Source organism: Oncorhynchus gorbuscha, linkage group LG07 (assembly GCF_021184085.1).
Source record: "Oncorhynchus gorbuscha isolate QuinsamMale2020 ecotype Even-year linkage group LG07, OgorEven_v1.0, whole genome shotgun sequence".
NCBI lineage: Eukaryota > Metazoa > Chordata > Actinopteri > Salmoniformes > Salmonidae > Oncorhynchus > Oncorhynchus gorbuscha.
This window is the reverse complement of record NC_060179.1, coordinates 74,944,446-74,964,417: the sequence shown is the minus strand read 5'-3', so window position 1 is coordinate 74,964,417 and position 19,972 is coordinate 74,944,446. Positions and strand designations below refer to the sequence as shown.

Sequence of the window (19,972 nt, the reverse complement as noted above, 5' to 3'; positions counted from 1 at the left end):
AGGTGCACCAGTCCCTTCTGTAGCAAAGCACCCCCACAACATGATCCTGCCACCCCCTTTGTTTCATCAGACCAGAGGACTTTCCTCCATGTGCAGTTGCAAACCGTAGTCTGGCTTTTTTATGGCGGTTTTGGAGCAGTGGCTTCTTCCTTTTCGCACCAAAGTACGTTAATCTCTAGGAGACAGAATGCGTCTCCTTCCTGAGCGGTATGGCGGCTGCATGGTCCCATGGTGTTTATACTTGGGTACTATTGTTTGTACAGATGAAAGTGGTACCTTCAGGCGTTTGGAAATTGCCCCCAAAGGATGAACCAGACTTGTGGAGGTCAACAATTTTTTTCTGAGGTCTTGTCTGATTTCTTTTGATTTTCCCATGATGTCAAGCAAAGAGGCACTGAGTTTGAAGGTAGGCCTTGAAATACATCCACAGGTACACCTCCAATTGACTCAAATTATGTCAAGTAGCCTATCAGAAGCTTCTAAAGCCATGATATCATTTTCTGGAAATTTCCAAGCTATTTAAAGGCACAGTCAACTTACTGATGTAAACTTCTGACCCACTGGAATTGTGATACAATGAATTATAAGTGAAATAATATGTCTGTAAACAATTGTTGGAAAAATTATCATGCACAAAGTAGATGTCCTAACTGACTTGCCAAAACTATAGTTTGTTAACAATACATTTGTAGAGTGGTTGAAAAACGAGTTTTAACAACTCCAACCTAAGTGTATGTAAACTTCTGACTTCAACTGTACGTGCTGACCCTGTAACAAATACTAAATATATATTTAAATGTTTTTCAAATGTGAAAATATTACTGAGGTCCGGACCTCATAGTTACGGCCATTGTTACAATAGCTGGCTACTGATATGCTAGCACATGATATTTTGGTCCACACATATTGGCTGGCTATAAATAGCTTGCACTTGGTTTACCTCTTGTTGGGCGGATGTACACTTGGAAGACACTTGGAGAGACTCCAGATAATCTGAAGAGAGGGACCCTCTTCCAGAGCAGGTGTGGACCCTCCTCCTCTTGTGAACTTGAGTGCTCCATATGATTTCAGGGAGCTCTTCTAGGTTCTCTGATCTGTCATTGTCTCCTCTCAGGGTTCGGAGCATATGCTCCATGGCGCCGAATGTCATTGCCCGCGTCAACTGCTTATGTGACAGCTTCTTTTCCAGCAGGCCATCCTTAGGAGCGATACTCCTGGAGGTCTTGGTGATGCCATGGAGAATTGCCTCTCGATCTGTCTGGTGTGCTGAAATTTGTCCCGATTGGGATGCTAACTTATTCCCAAGAGGAACTTTGGGGACCTCCCCAACATACAGCCCTTTGCTGATACCTCCCAGCCTGGGTCTGGGTGTCTCCCCTTCCGGTCCTCCCTCCATCCCAACCTGGCTCTCCCTGATGCCCATGTCTGCTTCATGCTGGAGCTCTACCCTCCTGGGGATATCCTCCTTACTCTGGACGCTCTCACCCCCTCTGCTCTGGAGGGATTCTGGCCACTGAAACTCCCCCAATTTCCTCTTCTTCTTCCTCTGAAAGTAGCGCCGGCCGCGGAGCTCTTTGGACTCGGGGCTGAGCGGAGCTTTGGTGTGGTCCACATAACATTCCTCCTTGGGGCCCCTCACACAGCCACACACGTTGCCCATGACTGTCAGACATGCATTCCCTTTCTATAAACTGTGTTAAGTTCCTTCTAACTGTAGTTTTCACATCGGGATTCCGCTAGTGAACTTAACTTGATCTAGAGCTCTGTTATTCCACTGAGAGGCAGCCATAGTTCTCCTCCAAGGGGGCGGAGAGGAAGTGATGGCAGGCAGCCTGGCAACAGACCCAAACACCCCTCCCCTTCACACAGAGATGGGTTGCCTGGGGAGAGAGTCTGTCTGTCTGTCCTTATGCCTGCCTGTCGCAGACTCCCAGAAGAACACAGCTGAGATGTCCCAGGAACTTCCTTCTGTCACTCCTCTCTTCTGTCACTCCTCTCTTCTGTCACTCCTCTCTTCTGTCACTCCTCTCTTCTGTCACTCCTCTCTTCTGTCACTCCTCTCTTCTGTCACTCCTCTCTTCTGTCACTCCTCTCTTCTGTCACTCCTCTCTTCTGTCACTCCTCTCTTCAGTCACTCCTCTCTTCTGTCACTCCTCTCTTCCGTCACTCCTCTCTTCCGTCACTCCTCTCTTCTGTCACTCCTCTCTTCCGTCACTCCTCTCTTCCGTCACTCCTCTCTTCTGTCACTCCTCTCTTCTGTCACTCCTCTCTTCTGTCACTCCTCTCTTCTGTCACTCCTCTCTTCCGTCACTCCTCTCTTCTGTCACTCCTCTCTTCCGTCACTCCTCTCTTCAGTCACTCCTCTCTTCCATCACTCCTCTCTTCTGTCACTCCTCTCTTCTGTCACTGCTCTCCTCTCAACTGCTCTGCTCTTAGGAATGCTCTGCTCTTAGGAATGCTCTGCTCTTAGGAATGCTCTGCTCTTAGGAATGCTCTGCTCTTAGGAATGCTCTATGTCTCTGAAACATTTCCTTTGGCCGGCTAATCCAACACAAACACATCAATGCACCAGCGGAGAGGCAGAGGCACTGCCACGTCCCAAACTATTCTACCTCATAGCTGACAGAGAGAGAAACAGCCCTGCTTCCTGGTTCGGGGTGTCCTCCTTATCTGAAGTCTAAACACAGCCCCCTCTGGGTGTGATTTCACCCCACTGCAATTCCCCACTATGGTCGTGACCCCGACTTTGAAAACCACTGCATTATGTATTACTGCCCCACAGTTGCAAGAAGTGACAAGGCTCCTAGACTCCCACGCATAGGCTACTTTCTGTCCCTAGCACTAAAACTGAAACTAAATCATATAAAAAAACATATAGAAATCTTTTTATTTAACTTGAAATAAAAACGAGTAAATTCAATTTTGAAAACTAATGGAAACTAAACTGAATGTCGTCAAATGTGTCTGTTTATAACAGGGCTGCCTGTCTGACGGGGGAAGGGAGGGAGGGCAGCAGGACAAGATCAGCTGGCTGTTTGGTGTCTGCTCTGCCGGCTAATGGCCACTGATTACACCATATGGGAAAACTTTGCTCAGCAAGTTGGCCTTCCCTGATAGGCAGGGATTCTCTCTGCTTGGTACTGCCTATCATAGGGGCTTTTAAAATAACAGGACAGCATGGGTCAACAAAAGCAGTCGACGCAAATCCTGGCAGCTAACAAAGCCCTACCACTTTGTCTATTAATCAGACTGTATACAATCGCAAAGCCAGAAGTGGGGCTTGAGTCCAATGGTTTAAACAAACACTATTATCCAGCCAGACCATTGCCATCCCAGTTCAACTGAGGGCAAATACAGAATTCACTTAGCACAGGAAGTGACTTGTGTACACTATATGACCTATGGAACACACATAGTGAGTAGATTATATGTAATTGTATGTGAATTGTGTAGCATGTACTGTCCATGAAAAGCATCTAAAGCTTGTGATTTTTGTTTAATATATTCAACAAATTTTGGGACAGATAGTTAAATTGGCAAGACCTCAGGAAGAGCGTTTATTGAAATAGTAGAAATAATTTCTTTGCACAGCACAACTAAAAAGAAGTGTCCCACCAGGCTCTGACACTATTCTGACGGCAGTGACATTTCCCCTGAAGGTTCCAGAACTAGGTCCTGCGGTTGACATACTGTATACCTGGCTGGCTACAGTACATTCAATATTCACAGCATACTGCACAAAAGGAAAACTACCTCATAAACCATAACACAAGAGCAGCCTATATTTACTTTTATGGAAAATCTGCTTTCTATGTTAATGTATATATAAACTGAACAAAAATATGAACGCAACAACGCAACAAGTGTTGGTCCCATGTTTCATGAGCTGAAATAAAAGATCCCAGAAATGTTCCATAGCCACAAAAAGCTGATTTCCATCAAATGTTGTGCACACATTTGTTTACATCCCGATATATCAAGAAGCTGATTAAACAGCATGATCATTACACAGGTGCACCTTGTGCTGGGGACAAAAAAAAGGCCACTATAAAAAGTGCAGTATTTTCACACAACAAAATGTGACAGATTAAAGGGAGCGCGCAATTGGTATGCAGACTGAAAGATTGTCCACCAGAGCTGTTTTCAGAGAATTGAATGTTCATTTCTCTACAATAAGCAACCGCAGACCACATGTATGGCGTTGTGTGGGCAAGTGGTTTGCTAATGTCAATGTTGTGAACAGAGTGCCCCATGGTGGTGGTGGGCTTATGGTGTGGGCAGGCATAAGCTACAGATAACGAACACAATTGCATTTTATCGATGGCAATTTGAATGGACATAAATACCGTGACCAGATCCTGATGCCCATAGTGAGGCCCATTTTGTTTAAGGTATCTGTGACCTACAGATGCATATCTGTATTCCCAGTCATGTGAAATCCATAGATTAGGGCCTAATTTATTTATTTAAATTGACTGATTTCCTCATATGAACTGTAACTCAGTAAAATCTTTGAAATTGTTGCATGTTGCGCTTATATTTTTGTTCAGTATATAAATTCCTGTGGTGTTTAAATAATATCTGAGTTTTGGCATACTGTCATTTCTCATTCCGTGCAAACCAATGTGGAAAATATAATTACAGTCTTCCAGCATTGAATAAAGTCTTAAAATACAGACATATATTTCACTGACTCATCTCAGATGTTTGTTTTGCAATGTCATCCTACTCTATCATTTCATCCTTTTTATTCACCCATCTAACAGGATGCTGGTGCTTCCAGCAAATGGCTGTCTTTGATCTCTAGAGAAGGATGGAAGGATGGAAGGGTGGAAGAGAGAGATGTGTTCAGTACATTATGGCAGACTCCATCCTATCAAATGGCTGTCTTTGATCTCTAGAGAAGGATGGAAGAGAGAGAGGTGTTCAGTACATTATGGCAGACTCCATCCTATCAAATGGCTGTCTTTGATCTCTAGAGAAGGGTGGAAGGATGGAAGGATGGAAGGATGGAAGAGAGAGAGGTGTTCAGTACATTATGGCAGACTCCATCCTATCAAATGGCTGTCTTTGATCTCTAGAGAAGGGTGGAAGGATGGAAGAGAGAGAGGTGTTCAGTACATTATGGCTGACTCCATCCTATCAAATGGCTGTCTTTGATCTCTAGAGAAGGGTGGAAGGATGGAAGGATGGAAGGATGGAAGAGAGAGAGGTGTTCAGTACATTATGGCAGACTCCATCCTATCAAATGGCTGTCTTTGATCTCTAGAGAAGGATGGAAGGAAGGAAGGATGGAAGAGAGAGAGGTGTTCAGTACATTATGGCAGACTCCATCCTATCAAATGGCTGTCTTTGATCTCTAGAGAAGGGTGGAAGGATGGAAGGATGGAAGGATGGAAGAGAGAGAGGTGTTCAGTACATTATGGCAGACTCCATCCTATCAAATGGCTGTCTTTGATCTCTAGAGAAGGATGGAAGAGAGAGAGGTGTTCAGTACATTATGGCAGACTCCATCCTATCAAATGGCTGTCTTTGATCTCTAGAGAAGGGTGGAAGGATGGAAGGATGGAAGGATGGAAGAGAGAGAGGTGTTCAGTACATTATGGCAGACTCCATCCTATCAAATGGCTGTCTTTGATCTCTAGAGAAGGGTGACTCCATCCTATCAAATGGCTGTCTTTGATCTCTAGAGAAGGATGGAAGGATGGAAGGATGGAAGGATGGAAGAGAGAGAGAGGTGTTCAGTACATTATGGCAGACTCCATCCTATCAAATGCAATATGTCCCCTGGTGAAACAAGTCCAAAGCCTCCATAGATTGGTTTCTGTCAGTGATATTTATTTTCGTAACCCTTGGAGACCTTGACTGTCAGTCAGATGACACTGTAGAGACCAAAGAGCAACAATATGATGATGCATCGTCAGCATATTCAGGTCTCATATATTCGGCAGTATATTCAGGTATCACTGCATCGTCAGGGCAGTGTATTCAGGTCTCACTGCATCGTCAGGGCAATGTATTCAGGTCTCACTGCATCGTCAGGGCAGTGTATTCAGGTCTCACTGCATCGTCAGGGCATCGTCAGGGCAATGTATTCAGGTCTCACTGCATCGTCAGGGCAATGTATTCAGGTCTCACTGCATCGTCAGGGCAATGTATTCAGGTCTCACTGCATCGTCAGGGCAATGTATTCAGGTCTCACTGCATCATCAGGGCAATGTATTCAGGTCTCACTGCATCGTCAGGGCAATGTATTCAGGTCTCACTGCATCGTCAGGGCAATGTATTCAGGTCTCACTGCATCGTCAGGGCAATGTATTCAGGTCTCACTGCATCGTCAGGGCAATGTATTCAGGTCTCACTGCATCGTCAAGGCAATGTATTCAGGTCTCACTGCATCGTCGGGGCAATGTATTCAGGCCTCACTACATCGCCACGGTTTCCACATGAGACTGACTGAGTGGAAGACAATGCTTTCAATGCCTTGTCCCAGGGGTGGATATGCAATATGCTTCCAACTGTAGGGAACACAGCAGGGACTTCAATGTATACATTATGTAAACACACCTAGGGACTGCCTTTGTAAAGCAATTATCAACTAAACAGTCTGGAATGCTTTTGTATAACTTCAATAGCTACAGTCTATTGCTTCACTTCTTATCATACCATAGCAAGTGATGCATGAATGACATATGACATTCTTAAAAGGAAATATATCAGAGAATTAACACAATGCCATTGGATGATCATGACCGAATGGCTGGATCATCCTACTACAGGTAATGGCAACTTGCTCCTTCCAAAACCTTTCTGATAGAGTCAAGTTGCATCAAAACAGGGTCCATCACTATGTCACACTGCTTTTCTGCCAGCTAGGTTTTAACCCCATACAGAACTGATCAACAAGTTCTCCAACTGCCATGCAACCCTGAAAAATCAAGAATCTACAGGTCCACAATCACTAGCTAGTACAAATGCCCAGCGGCAAGCGTAAGAGTGACAGGGGCAGGTGTAGACACACATCCCCCTAGCTACCCGTCAGCATGTTTTATGATTCCAAGCATTAGAAAATTATTTCATTTTTGCCATATTTGCCCTTCTGCAACAAGAACTTCAAACGATTGACTTTCAAAATATTCCGTCTCTTTTTGTTTTTACCAGACCTCATGGAGGCTGGGGTGTCTAGGCAACAAAGGAGAGACAGGAGAGATGTTGAGGCATGCAACTAGACACTACAACACTGCTCTCTGTCTGCTGAATTGGTATTGTACACTTACGTAAAAATACACTCCCCTATGTATTTAATTGGACAGTGAAGCTAAAACTTTGGCTGTATACTCCAGCATTTTGGATATGAAATCAAACGTTATATATGAGACATAATGTCACCTTTTCTTTGGGTTTTGGTTGTGTTTCGGATTACGTTATGCCCAATAGAAATTAATGGTAAATAGTGCATTGTGTCATTTTGGAGTCACTTTTATTGTAAATAAGAATATAATATTTTTCTGAACACTTCTACATTAATGTGGGTTACCATGATTACGGATAATCATGAATGAAGAGTGGATAATGTTAGGGAATAGGGTAGGTAGTTTAGACATCTCACTACCACTTCCACACTCCATCCTCCAGGGGGCAGCAGAAACCTTGTCCAAGTGCTGAGCCTGGTTGATAAGCAGATCAGGTGCAGCCAATCAAGGTGAAAGTCAGTGAGAGTCCCAGCTGGAAAAGCCGTGAAGCTACTGGTCTTTGGTGGCTATGAGGCCTTTCGTATGGTTATGAGTCTTTAGTTTGGCCATGGTTGTCGTATTTTTCCTTTTCGTACATATTTATGTTTTGTCACCATCTGAACAAATAATATTCCCCTTTGACTGGGCGACCAAGAGGTCAAGAACGAGCTGTCCCTAAGGTAAAGTGGCTGTCTCCTGGGTGAATTTATATTCAACATCGGGTTGCATAGGCTTACTTCTCACATTTATGCACACATCAAATCAGGTAACAGACCAGTTAACTAGGCCTAAGACCCCTAGACTTAGCAAGTCAAACAATATTAGCAGGCTAGTTAATCGGTTTTGTAACTCATGATGAGTGAGAAAGTTACAGAGGCATAAATATCATACCCCCCCCAAAAAAAATGCTAGCCTCCCCTGTTATTGGTAATGGTGAGATGTTAGCATATTTTGGGGGCATGATCTTTGTGCATCTCAGAAACATATTCTATTCTTATTTACAATACAAGTGACTCCAAAATGACACAATACATGATTTACCATTCATTTCTATTGGGCGCAAAATAATCTGTAACACAACAAAAACAAACTGCAAATGCATCCAACAAGTTTGTAGAGTCACAAACTTGATGTAGTCATTACGTGCTAGGAATATGGGGCCAAATGCTAAACCTTTGATACACAATAAGTGAATTTGTCCCCCCATTTGACACTTTCAAATGGGGGACTATATATACAAAATGCATTATTTGTAAATGGTAAAAGATATACATATGAAAATAACCTCAAATATAAGGTGACATTTGAGTTACGTGCTGGAGTTTTAGCTTCACTGTCCAAATACATATGTAGTGGAGTGTATGAACTAATGCAGATGAAAGGCTTACTGTACAGTAAGTGCATGCTTTTTCTTGTCTTTTTACCATGGTGTGGTTCTAAGTTAGGGAGTCATAAGGCTGCTGCTAACATTCCTTTCCCATACTGTAACCCAGTGGAGAACAGCCTGCAGGCTGACTGTGCCAGATATATTAATAACCCATAGCAGGGGCCTGAGAGAGACAGAGAGAGAGACAGAGAGAGAGACACAGAGAGAGAGAGACAGAGAGAGACACAGAGAGAGACACAGAGAGAGAGACACAGAGAGAGACAGAGAGAGAGACAGAGAGAGACACAGAGAGAGACAGCGAGAGACATAGAAAGAGACAGAGAGAGAGACACAGGGAGAGAGACACAGAGAGAGAGACAGAGAGAGAGACAAAGAGACAGAGACAGGGAGAGAGAGAGCAAGACAAAAGAGAGAGAGAGAGAGAGAGAGAGAGAGAGAGGGAGAGAGAAAGAGAGAGCAAGACAGAGAGAGAGAGAGAGAGAGAGAGAGAGAGAGATTTAGCAGAGAGAGAGAGAGAGAGAGAGAGAGAGAGAGAAGAGAGAGAGAGAGAGAGAGAGAAGGATTAGCAGTGTGTCCTTCACTAGGCCTCAGAAATGCAACACTCGATCCACCTAGTGCTGCTACTGATGATACCATCTACCCCTTAGTGTGCAGGCGTGTGTGTATGTAGGTTGCTAGTTTGAATCGCTGAGCTGACTAGGTGAAAAATCTGTCAATGTGCCCTTGAGCAATGCACGTAACCCTAGTTGCTCTGGATAAGAGTGCCTGCTAAATGACAAAAAATGCATCCATTGTTCCCATGTGAATGTACAGCTGCAGCAAGACAGTCTGTGTGGTACTAGACAGACATGGGCACAAATGCTCTCAGGGTGTGGGGCCTGTGAAAACACTGGAAGGACACTGAAAATGGATGAACTTTAAGCGATAGCCAGGCTGAAGGAAGTGACACTTCCTCTAATGCAAACAATCTATTTTCCCACGCTCATCATCACACAACACAGCATACTGGAGGGAGGGACATAGTGTTCACATTGTAATGTCAAACATCTCCCTCCACAGAAGCATAAACAGTAAACGACCATTTCACCATTTCAGCTCAGATAACCATTAAGTCTTCAAGTGTCCAGCAAGGTTACTAATCACACCATTGCAGCACCATTTTCAAGTCCACCTGTCATTGTCAGACGGTGACTTCACTTGGGGAGCTTTTCCACTTGTAAGTGCAGAACTTGAAAGAGACCATCTCTCTCAGGAAATGACCCGTTATACTACCATGAATATCGACACATTTCAATCTCCAGTCATCAATAAAATATGTGCAGAGTAAGTGATCATTCTTATTCTGCCACTTTTCACAGCCATAATAACTGGGGCATGTATGAGCCAGCAGACAAACAGACATAGATATAGGCCTACATTACAATAACCACTGGCAGGACACTTTGTTATGACTGTTTTGACATCTTGTGGCCAAAGAGGGAAACAACAGCTAGAAAAAGAGAAACTGACAGTTTGGATTGTTCAACCTGCACCAAATGTCACACAGTCTTATGCAAGCTAATCCCAAGTCATTCAGTGCTGTAGGGAGTTTAAGCAACACGCTAGCTTTTCAATCACACTGGCCTCAATATACTACAATTTACTGTCGATTTAAGGGAGACATACTACCTCAATCCAGAACCCCTTAAATGACAACTATCTTACTTTGGTCGAAACAATAACCATAGCTCTATACATGACATGTCCTCCTAATCATCAGCCAAATGAACAATAACAAAACACTGGAATATTCACATCCACACTCATTTTAATTTGCTGAGTAAAAAAGAACAGAAATGGAGAAAGGATACTAGTACAGTGATTCCCACAGCCAGAGAATGAAATACATAGCATGAATCTGACCTGAAAGTGCAGAATTATGGTCCATATCAATCCCAGCGTCAGTTTGGGATTCCCGTCTGTGATGTCATCATTCCTGATGTTAACCAGCTTGACCTGAGGACAACAGTTATAAACAGCTGTGTAATAAGCATGATACACACAAGTGACGCATTCCAAATCTACATAAACTTCTACAGTATAAGTACAAATGTATTATATCGTTTTGCAAAGCACCTTAATTCTTAGCACGCTAAAGTTAACGTCTCTGAAAAACAGATGGAGATGTCTCTATTTCCAAAACCTGATAATACTGTATGTCTTCAACTGGTAATACACAGTGTACAAATACACATGAGTGAGAATTTGAATTTGTTCATCAGTATTAGTGTCATACTCACTGTAACAGATCATTTATAATCCTCATTAAAAAAATATGCATAAATATTCTGAGGGTAATGTCTTTCCTCTTGGAAATCCCCAAAACAGATTCTCTCCATCTGCTAGTTGCCTGGGCAACTCCAGTCCTCTGGGACCTGATTGGTGTCACAGTTTTACCCCAGCCCCAGCTAACACACCCGACTCCAATAATCAACTAATCATGATCTTCAGTTAAAAATGCAATTAGTTTAAATCAGCTGTGTTTACTAAGGATGGGGGGAAAATGGGACACCAATCAGGCCCCCGAGGACTGGAATTGCCCAGGCCTGTGACTTATGCTACCACCCTCTGATGACTCAACACTATACATGTCAGCTACTACAGGGAAATCTCTGCAACAATTAATAAAGAGCTGCAGTTAGTTTTAGAATGGGTGGCAAGGAATAAGTTAGCACTAACTATTTCAAAAACTAAAAGCATTGTATTTGGGACAAATCATTCACTAAACCCTAAACCTCAAATAAACCTTGTAATAAATCATGTGAAAATCGATCAAGTTGAGGTGACTAAACTTCTGAAAGTAACCCTGGAGTGTAAACTGTCATGGTCAAAACACTAAGATCAGGAGAAGTCTGTCCATAATAAAACACTGTTCTACCTTCTCAACAGCACTATCAACAAGGCAGGTCCTACAGGCCCTAGTTTCTACCTTCTCAACAGCACTATCAACAAGGCATGTCCTACAGGCCCTAGTTTCTACCTTCTCAACAGCACTATCAACAAGACAGGTCATACAGACCCTAGTTTAGCCGCACCTGGACTACTGTTCAGTCGTGTGGTCAGGTGCTACAAAGAGGTACTTAGGAAAATGACAACGGGCCAAGAACAGGGCAGCACGGCTGGCCCTAAAATGTACACAGAGAGCTAACATTAATGACATGCATGTCAATCCCTCATGGCTCAAAGTAGAGGACAGATTGACTTCATCAATGCTTGTATTTGGAAGAAGTGACGACATGCTGAATGCACAAGCTATCTGTTTAAACTACTAGCACACAGCTCAGACACCCATACATACCCCACAAGACATGCCACCAGAGGTCTTTTCACAATCCCAAAGTCCAGAACAGACTATGGGAGGTGCACAATACTAGATAGAGCCATGACTACATGGAACTCTATTCCACAATACTAGATAGAGCCATGACTACATGGAACTCTATTCCACAATACAACATAGAGCCATGACTACATGGAACTCTATTCCACAATACAACATAGAGCCATGACTACATGGAACTCTATTCCACAATACTAGATAGAGCCATGACTACATGGAACTCTATTCCACAATACAACATAGAGCCATGACTACATGGAACTCTATTCCACAATACAACATAGAGCCATGACTACATGGAACTCTATTCCACAATACAACATAGAGCCAGGACTACATGGAACACTATTCCACAATACAACATAGAGCCATGACTACATGGAACTCTATTCCACAATACAACATAGAGCCAGGACTACATGGAACACTATTCCACAATACAACATAGAGCCATGACTACATGGAACTCTATTCCACAATACTAGATAGAGCCATGACTAGACATGACTACATGGAACTCTATTCCACAATACAACATAGAGCCATGACTACATGGAACTCTATTCCACAATACTAGATAGAGCCATGACTACATGGAACTCTATTCCACAATACAACATAGAGCCATGACTACATGGAACTCTATTCCACAATACTAGATAGAGCCATGACTACATGGAACTCTATTCCACAATACAACATAGAGCCATGACAACATAGAGCCATGACTACATGGAACTCTATTCCACAATACAACATAGAGCCATGACTACATGGAACTCTATTCCACAATACTAGATAGAGCCATGACTACATGGAACTCTATTCCACAATACAACATAGAGCCATGACTACATGGAACTCTATTCCACAATACTAGATAGAGCCATGACTACATGGAACTCTATTCCACAATACAACATAGAGCCATGACTACATGGAACTCTATTCCACAATACTAGATAGAGCCATGACTACATGGAACTCTATTCCACAATACAACATAGAGCCATGACTACATGGAACTCTATTCCACAATACTAGATAGAGCCATGACTAAATGGAACTCTATTCCACAATACAACATAGAGCCATGACTACATGGACCTCTATTCCACAATACTAGATAGAGCCATGACCACATGGAACTCTATTCCACAATACAACATAGAGCCATGACTACATGGAACTCTATTCCACAATACAACATAGAGCCATGACTACATGGAACTCTAGTCCACATCAGGTAACTGACGCAAGCAGTAGAATCAGATAAAAAAACAACTGATAAAATGCACCTTATGGAACAACGGGGACTGTGAAGAGACACACACACAGGTACAGACACACATACACATGATAAGAGACACACTCTACACACACGTACATTACATGTACATTACACACGTACACATGGATGTTGTATTGTGAATATGGGATAGTGGCCTGAGGGAACACACTAAATGTATTGGTAAAGTGTTATGCAATGTAATGTCATGTAATAATGTAAATTGTATGTAACTGCCTTAATGTTGCTGGGCCCCAGGAAGAAGAGCTGCTGCCTTGGCATGGATCCTTAATAAATACAAATAGCAACTGAAGCGGTGCCAATAAATCCTAGGTATTATTCTGTGGCCTTGAGTCAATACCTATACACCACAATGGGGCTCTATAGTGTGGTGGTTTATGTACTAGTACACAATGTGATGTCATGTTTTCATTCTAATAAACTAATGCAGTTTAATATTGTTCCCAAACATTCATCATTCCCTACGCAAAGTGTTTGTATTGTAGATGATTGTCTGAAACTGCTACTGTGCTGGAATAGGCCATGATGTTTAAAACACTGCCTTTCATTGATATGCATGATAATCCCTGTCATAAGCAGAAATAAACACAACTTTATTTAATTATGCACTGAATTATTCTTATTCCGTTGTTCAGCAGTAGTCAAACTGGAAACAAAGACATCCCTTTCCACAGTTCATTGCCATGTTGATGGCACCTCTACCCTTATTATGATACATTCTAGCTGTACAGAACAATGGCATGGTTGTCATTGTCAATTTTTGTTTATGAATATGTATGAAGTGTGACTGGGGCTTGGTGTGTCATTAAAACAATGGCATAACTGAACGATCTATGAATCCTTTGTCTCAGGTCTTGGGTTTCTCTCAATGACGTGATGTCTGGCAGGCCGTAGCTGACCACTGCACACTGTTCTCCATCCCGATCACTTCCTGACTGTGGTGGATGTGGGGGAGGGGCAAACAGAGATGTAATCACCGTTGGGAGATGGTTTCCGTATGCCCTCTATTGTGAGTCATGATGAGGGAGGTATTGAATCCATTATGAGGTAATGAAGTTGGCTGTCCATGTCGTGTATGAGCAGTGTTACCGTTTTGATGTGGACATACAGTTCCAACAAGTTCTCACAGTCTCACTGCAGAATTAGATGTTTATCCACGTTTCTGCACGTGTCACATTTTGAAGTTGATCCAAACGTCAAATTTCAAAGTGTTTTTGACACCCTAGGTTGCTCCTTAACCTTGTATCGTTGCATTTCTTAAGTTTAGTCACTCATTCTGAATGGTTAAGATAAGGGTTAAGGTTTGGGATAGGGATGAAACATTAAGTTTAGTCACTCATTCTGAATGGTTAAGATAAGAGTTAAGGTTTGGGATAGGGATAAACCTTAAGTTTAGTCACTCATTCTGAATGGTTAAGATAAGAGTTATGGTTTGGGATAGGGATAAACCTTAAGTTTAGTCACTCATTCTGAATGGTTAAGGTAAGGGTTAAGGTTTGGGATAGGGATAAAACATTAAGTTTAGTCACTCATTCTGAATGGTTAAGGTAAGGGTTAAGGTTTGGGATAAGGATAAAACATTAAGTTTAGTCACTCATTCTGAATGGTTAAGGTAAGGGTTAAGGTTTGGGAAATAAAACATTAAGTTTAGTCACTCATTCTGAATGGTTAAGATAAGAGTTATGGTTTGGGATAGGGATAAACCTTAAGTTTAGTCACTCATTCTGAATGGTTAAGGTAAGGGTTAAGGTTTGGGATAGGGATAAAACATTAAGTTTAGTCACTCATTCTGAATGGTTAAGATAAGAGTTATGGTTTGGGATAGGGATAAACCTTAAGTTTAGTCACTCATTCTGAATGGTTAAGGTAAGGGTTAAGGTTTGGGATAGGGATAAAACATTAAGTTTAGTCACTCATTCTGAATGGTTAAGGTAAGGGTTAAGGTTTGGGATAAGGATAAAACATTAAGTTTAGTCACTCATTCTGAATGGTTAAGGTAAGGGTTAAGGTTTGGGATAAGGATAAAACATTAAGTTTAGTCACTCATTCTGAATGGTTAAGGTAAGGGTTAAGGTTTGGGATAGGGATAAAACATTCAGTTTTTTCACTCATTCTGAATGGTTAAGGTAAGGATTAAGGTTTGGGATAGGGATAAAACATTCAGTTTAGTCACTCATTCTGAATGGTTAAGGAAAGGGTTAAGGTTTGGGATAGAGATAAAATAGTGTCCCGTCCCAAACGGGGTTTGAACATCATCATGAGATTACGCCCAACCCTGTCCACAAGGCACTCGTCTCCTTGACTGTAATAGTGCTCACTGTTGCCCCTAGTGGCTGGTTGATAAGGCATTTTCCGACATCCTCAGGACATTGATAGACGTCCAATTTCGAAGTCAATCTTTATCTCCCTGGACATACAGTATGCTTTATTTGAATAGCTTTACACGATGAATTGGTTAACAGAAAATTAGCTTACATATTTTAAGTTCTACCATTCCGGCACGTGTGATTGGTCCTTACCTGTCGCCTCTTTAAGAAGTCCAGAGCTATCTGTACATTCTGGAGTCTGTGGAACCGCATCCTCCCTTTCTCCCGAGGCTGTGGGCATAGAGGAGGAATGGGAAGAGCGGGTCATGTTAGTGACGTTGCCATGTGGTCTCTCCCTTTCCAAGGACCAGGGACTCACCACACCATTAGTAGTATGAGGACACAGGACATGCTGCTGCCAGGGTCTTACCCACTCATCTGCTGAGGGAAAGAGAGAAAAACCAAAAGGGAGGGAACCAACAAATCCGGATCCAGGGCGGTCATTGGCCAATTCCACAGTAACATAGTTACACTGAAACTCAGATTTTTTAAAACTTTAAAATGTATGTCAAACAGAAACCAATGATTGCAAGGTTAAACAAACCATACAACTCTATGCACAAGAATGACTTTTAAAAATTTCCACTGAACATTTTACAAAAACACATTTTATTGAAGAGCAGTGCAGTCATTCTCTTACCAAACTTTGCATTTGCACTTTTCTTCAAGTTCTTCATTGTTTTTTGTTTGACATACATTTTAAAGTGAAACATCGGAGTCTCAGCGTCACTGTTACCGTGGAATTGGCCTGCTACAAATCACTGCTATTACTACACACTGTATGTACTAGAAAATAAATGTGTCTATGTCCTCCCAAACTGACAGAACACATCATCTGACATATTTCACCATTCACAACTACAGTACTAAATGACAAAAGGCTAAACATGAAGCTATAAACCAGTGTGTCTGAGTGATAAACTCATTCCAATGAGGACCTTTCCCAAATCCAAAAAGCATCTAGGATGATTTAGCTGTGAGGTAAAACACCTGAAAATGTGTGATTTTGTGAGCAGAGAGCCAAACTCCTGCGAAAGACACCCGTGGACAATGGGAGGTTACAGCTCAAGGTAATGAGATGGAACCTGTGTCACAAGCCAGGCAGTCCCCTGACAACCCGGGATTGAGCTGCAGCAAAGCCCTCTGGATTCAGTCATTACTCTCCTGGCTAGACAAGAGAAGAGGCGGAGGAATCCCTTTCACCACAAAAGCCTTTCCCTCAACGGCTCACTCTCATTTAACTCGGCACGTTCAGCCAAGTGGCTTGGTTTTTGGTATACACTAAATACAATAGAAAGCCACTATCTGATGAAACATGTCCAATGGTTCATAAATGTTGACGTTCAGTTTGATTGTATGGCTCAATGATGCACAAAGCTACTGAGGTTGGACTTAAAGACCCAGGCGGAGCTCTTATGAACCACATAATAATGTTACGTGTTTCAAATGTGACTGAGTTGTGCCAGCGCTTGCAATCCTATCCAAGACTGAAGTGCATGGTGTTTCTCCTTTACTTTCCTATGGCATGTACAATACCACAGTTTGTTGTTGTTGAGAAAAATTGAACATGAGCCTGGGCCTTTAGCTCATAAGGCGAGTGCATTGCCATCATGTAATCCATCTCAGCTTGTCAGCTAGCATTTCTAAAGCAATACAGTGGGCCTACTCCCTAGTCTACACAGCAGCATCGAGCACAGAGTTGCTTCTATCATACAATCTACGAGAAAAAAAACTTGACCTAGCCAACTACGGTCCACTAAAGTGAAAAGCCTGTGGAGGGATTGTTGTTCCACTCTCATTAATGTCCACGGCACGCGCTGCATTAGTTGTGTTACAAGGGGGAGGATGGTGAACCACACCTACCCCCTTATCATCATCCTGCTCAGGTCCATGCTGCTCAACCGCACATGCTTCTGCCGAACTCACCAACCGCAACGTCTTGAGGAAATCACGCTCCCTTGGCTTACCAGACCGAGTTAACGTGAGCGCAAGAAAGAAACACACAAGGGAGAGACAAATAGACATGGACACAAGTTGGACAAATAAAAAGGAGGACATAAAGTGAAACAATCCAATACAGAAGAAACAGAGGAGAGGAGGAAGAGGGTAGAGAGGAAACAGAGGAGAGGAGGAAGAGGGTAGAGAGGAAACAGAGGAGAGGAGGAAGAGGGTAGAAAGGAAACAGAGGAGAGGAGGAAGAGGGTAGAGAGGAAACAGAGGAGAGGAGGAAGAGGGTAGAGAGGAAACAGAGGAGAGGAGGAAGAGGGTAGAAAGGAAACAGAGGAGAGGAGGAAGAGGGTAGAGAGGAAACAGAGGAGAGGAGGAAGAGGGTAGAGAGGAAACAGAGGAGAGGAGGAAGAGGGTAGAGAGGAAACAGAGGAGAGGAGGAAGAGGGTAGAAAGGAAACAGAGGAGAGGAGGAAGAGGGTAGAGTGGAAACAGAGGAGAGGAGGAAGAGGGTAGAGAGGAAACAGAGGAGAGGAGGAAGAGGGTAGAGAGGAAACAGAGGAGAGGAGGAAGAGGGTAGAGAGGAAACAGAAGAGAGGAGGAAGAGGGTAGAGAGGAAACAGAGGAGAGGAGGAAGAGGGGTAGAGAGGAAACAGAGGAGAGGAGGAAGAGGGTAGAAAAAGGAAACAGAGAAGAGGAGGAAGAGGGTAGAGAGGAAACAGAGGAGAGGAGGAAGAGGGTAGAGAGGAAACAGAGGAGAGGAGGAAGAGGGTAGAAAGGAAACAGAGAAGAGGAGGAAGAGGGTAGAGAGGAAACAGAGAAGAGGAGGAAGAGGGTAGAGAGGAAACAGAGGAGAGGAGGAAGAGGGTAGAAAGGAAACAGAGGAGAGGAGGAAGAGAGTAGAGAGGAAACAGAGGAGAGGAGGAAGAGGATAGAGAGGAAACAGAGGAGAGGAGGAAGAGGGTAGAGAGGAAACAGAGGAGAGGAGGAAGAGGGTAGAAAGGAAACAGAGGAGAGGAGGAAGAGGGTAGAGAGGAAACAGAGGAGAGGAGGAAGAGGGTAGAAAGGAAACAGAGGAGAGGAGGAAGAGGGTAGAGAGGAAACAGAGGAGAGGAGGAAGAGGGTAGAAAGGAAACAGAGGAGAGGAGGAAGAGGGGTAGAGAGGAAACAGAGGAGAGGAGGAAGAGGGTAGAGAGGAAACAGGATGTAAACAGAAGAGAGTACTACTACATCGAGGAGAAAAATCAGCTTCACCTATTTTAGAGGGAACCTCATTTCTCCTCACATGAGTTACAGAGATGCTGCTGCACGTCACCAAACAACGGTGACATCAGAAATTATTGTGATTCATTTTCATGTTCTCTAATGCAGGCATCTACAACCCTGTTCCTGGAGAGTTCCAACCCTAATCTAAGCGCTCCTGATTCTAACAATTAGCCGGTTGATAGATAAGCTGAATCAGGTTAATTACAACTGAAAGTGTAGGTCTCCAGGAACAGGGTTGGAAAGGCAAGCTCTATTGTGATGACATTTTGAGTGATCCGAACTGAAGTGATCACGATTTCTTGTCTACCTCTCCCATCCATAATTTCTATCAGGCAGTGTTTTGTTTGGAACACAATGACATAAGAAACGTTGTAAACAAGCATCCCACTGGGCACAGACGTCAGTTCAATGTCTAGTTTTGAGTTATCAACTAACGTGAATTCAATGTCACCCTGTCATTGGATTTAGGCTAAAAGTTAGGTGGAAAAAAACCTACATTCCCTTACGTTGATGACTTGCAAATCCAATCAGTTTTCCACATTGATTCAACATCATCACATTGAATGTTTGGGTTGAAAATGACGTGGAAACAACGTTGATTCAACCAGTTTTTGACCAATGGGATTGCAGTTGGTTTCCCCTTAGCCTTGAAGCATATATGGTCTTGGGGCATTTTCACATATCTGTTCGACAAAAACTATAGGATATACTGTATATGTGGACTAGGTGTATGTAAAAACCAAATAAATTCCGGTCCTTGCCCAAGAGGTTCAGGATTCAGGATGTGATTTATAAACAATCAAGTTATATAGCATGTCTGGTAAAGTGAAAACATTCATAAAAATGTTTTGCGTGAAGAAAATTTTAGTTTTTTGGAAATCTCATAAATGCACCGTGATACTGCTCCAGTGTACAGACTAATATACGAAAACACCCATTACGTTAATCAGAATCACACAATGGAATAAATTGTGTTATCTTGGGGTTTAGTAGCAAAGGCAAACCATAGCCTATAATGTACATCTCTGTTCTAACTTTTCATTCAAGAACGCAGATACAGTTCCCAAAATAAAACTGTCTAGCACAA

General features: G+C 42.7%; 1 protein-coding gene across 1 annotated transcript in view; it reads right to left on the bottom strand.

The window, feature by feature from the left end:
- dst (dystonin) overlaps positions 1 to 19,972 on the bottom strand; it is a 207,487-nt gene that overhangs the window by 120,994 nt on the left and 66,521 nt on the right. The window contains 2 exon segments of the mRNA XM_046357465.1: positions 10,522 to 10,614; positions 15,827 to 15,904. Coding sequence (XP_046213421.1) covers positions 10,522 to 10,614; positions 15,827 to 15,904 — 171 coding nt within the window.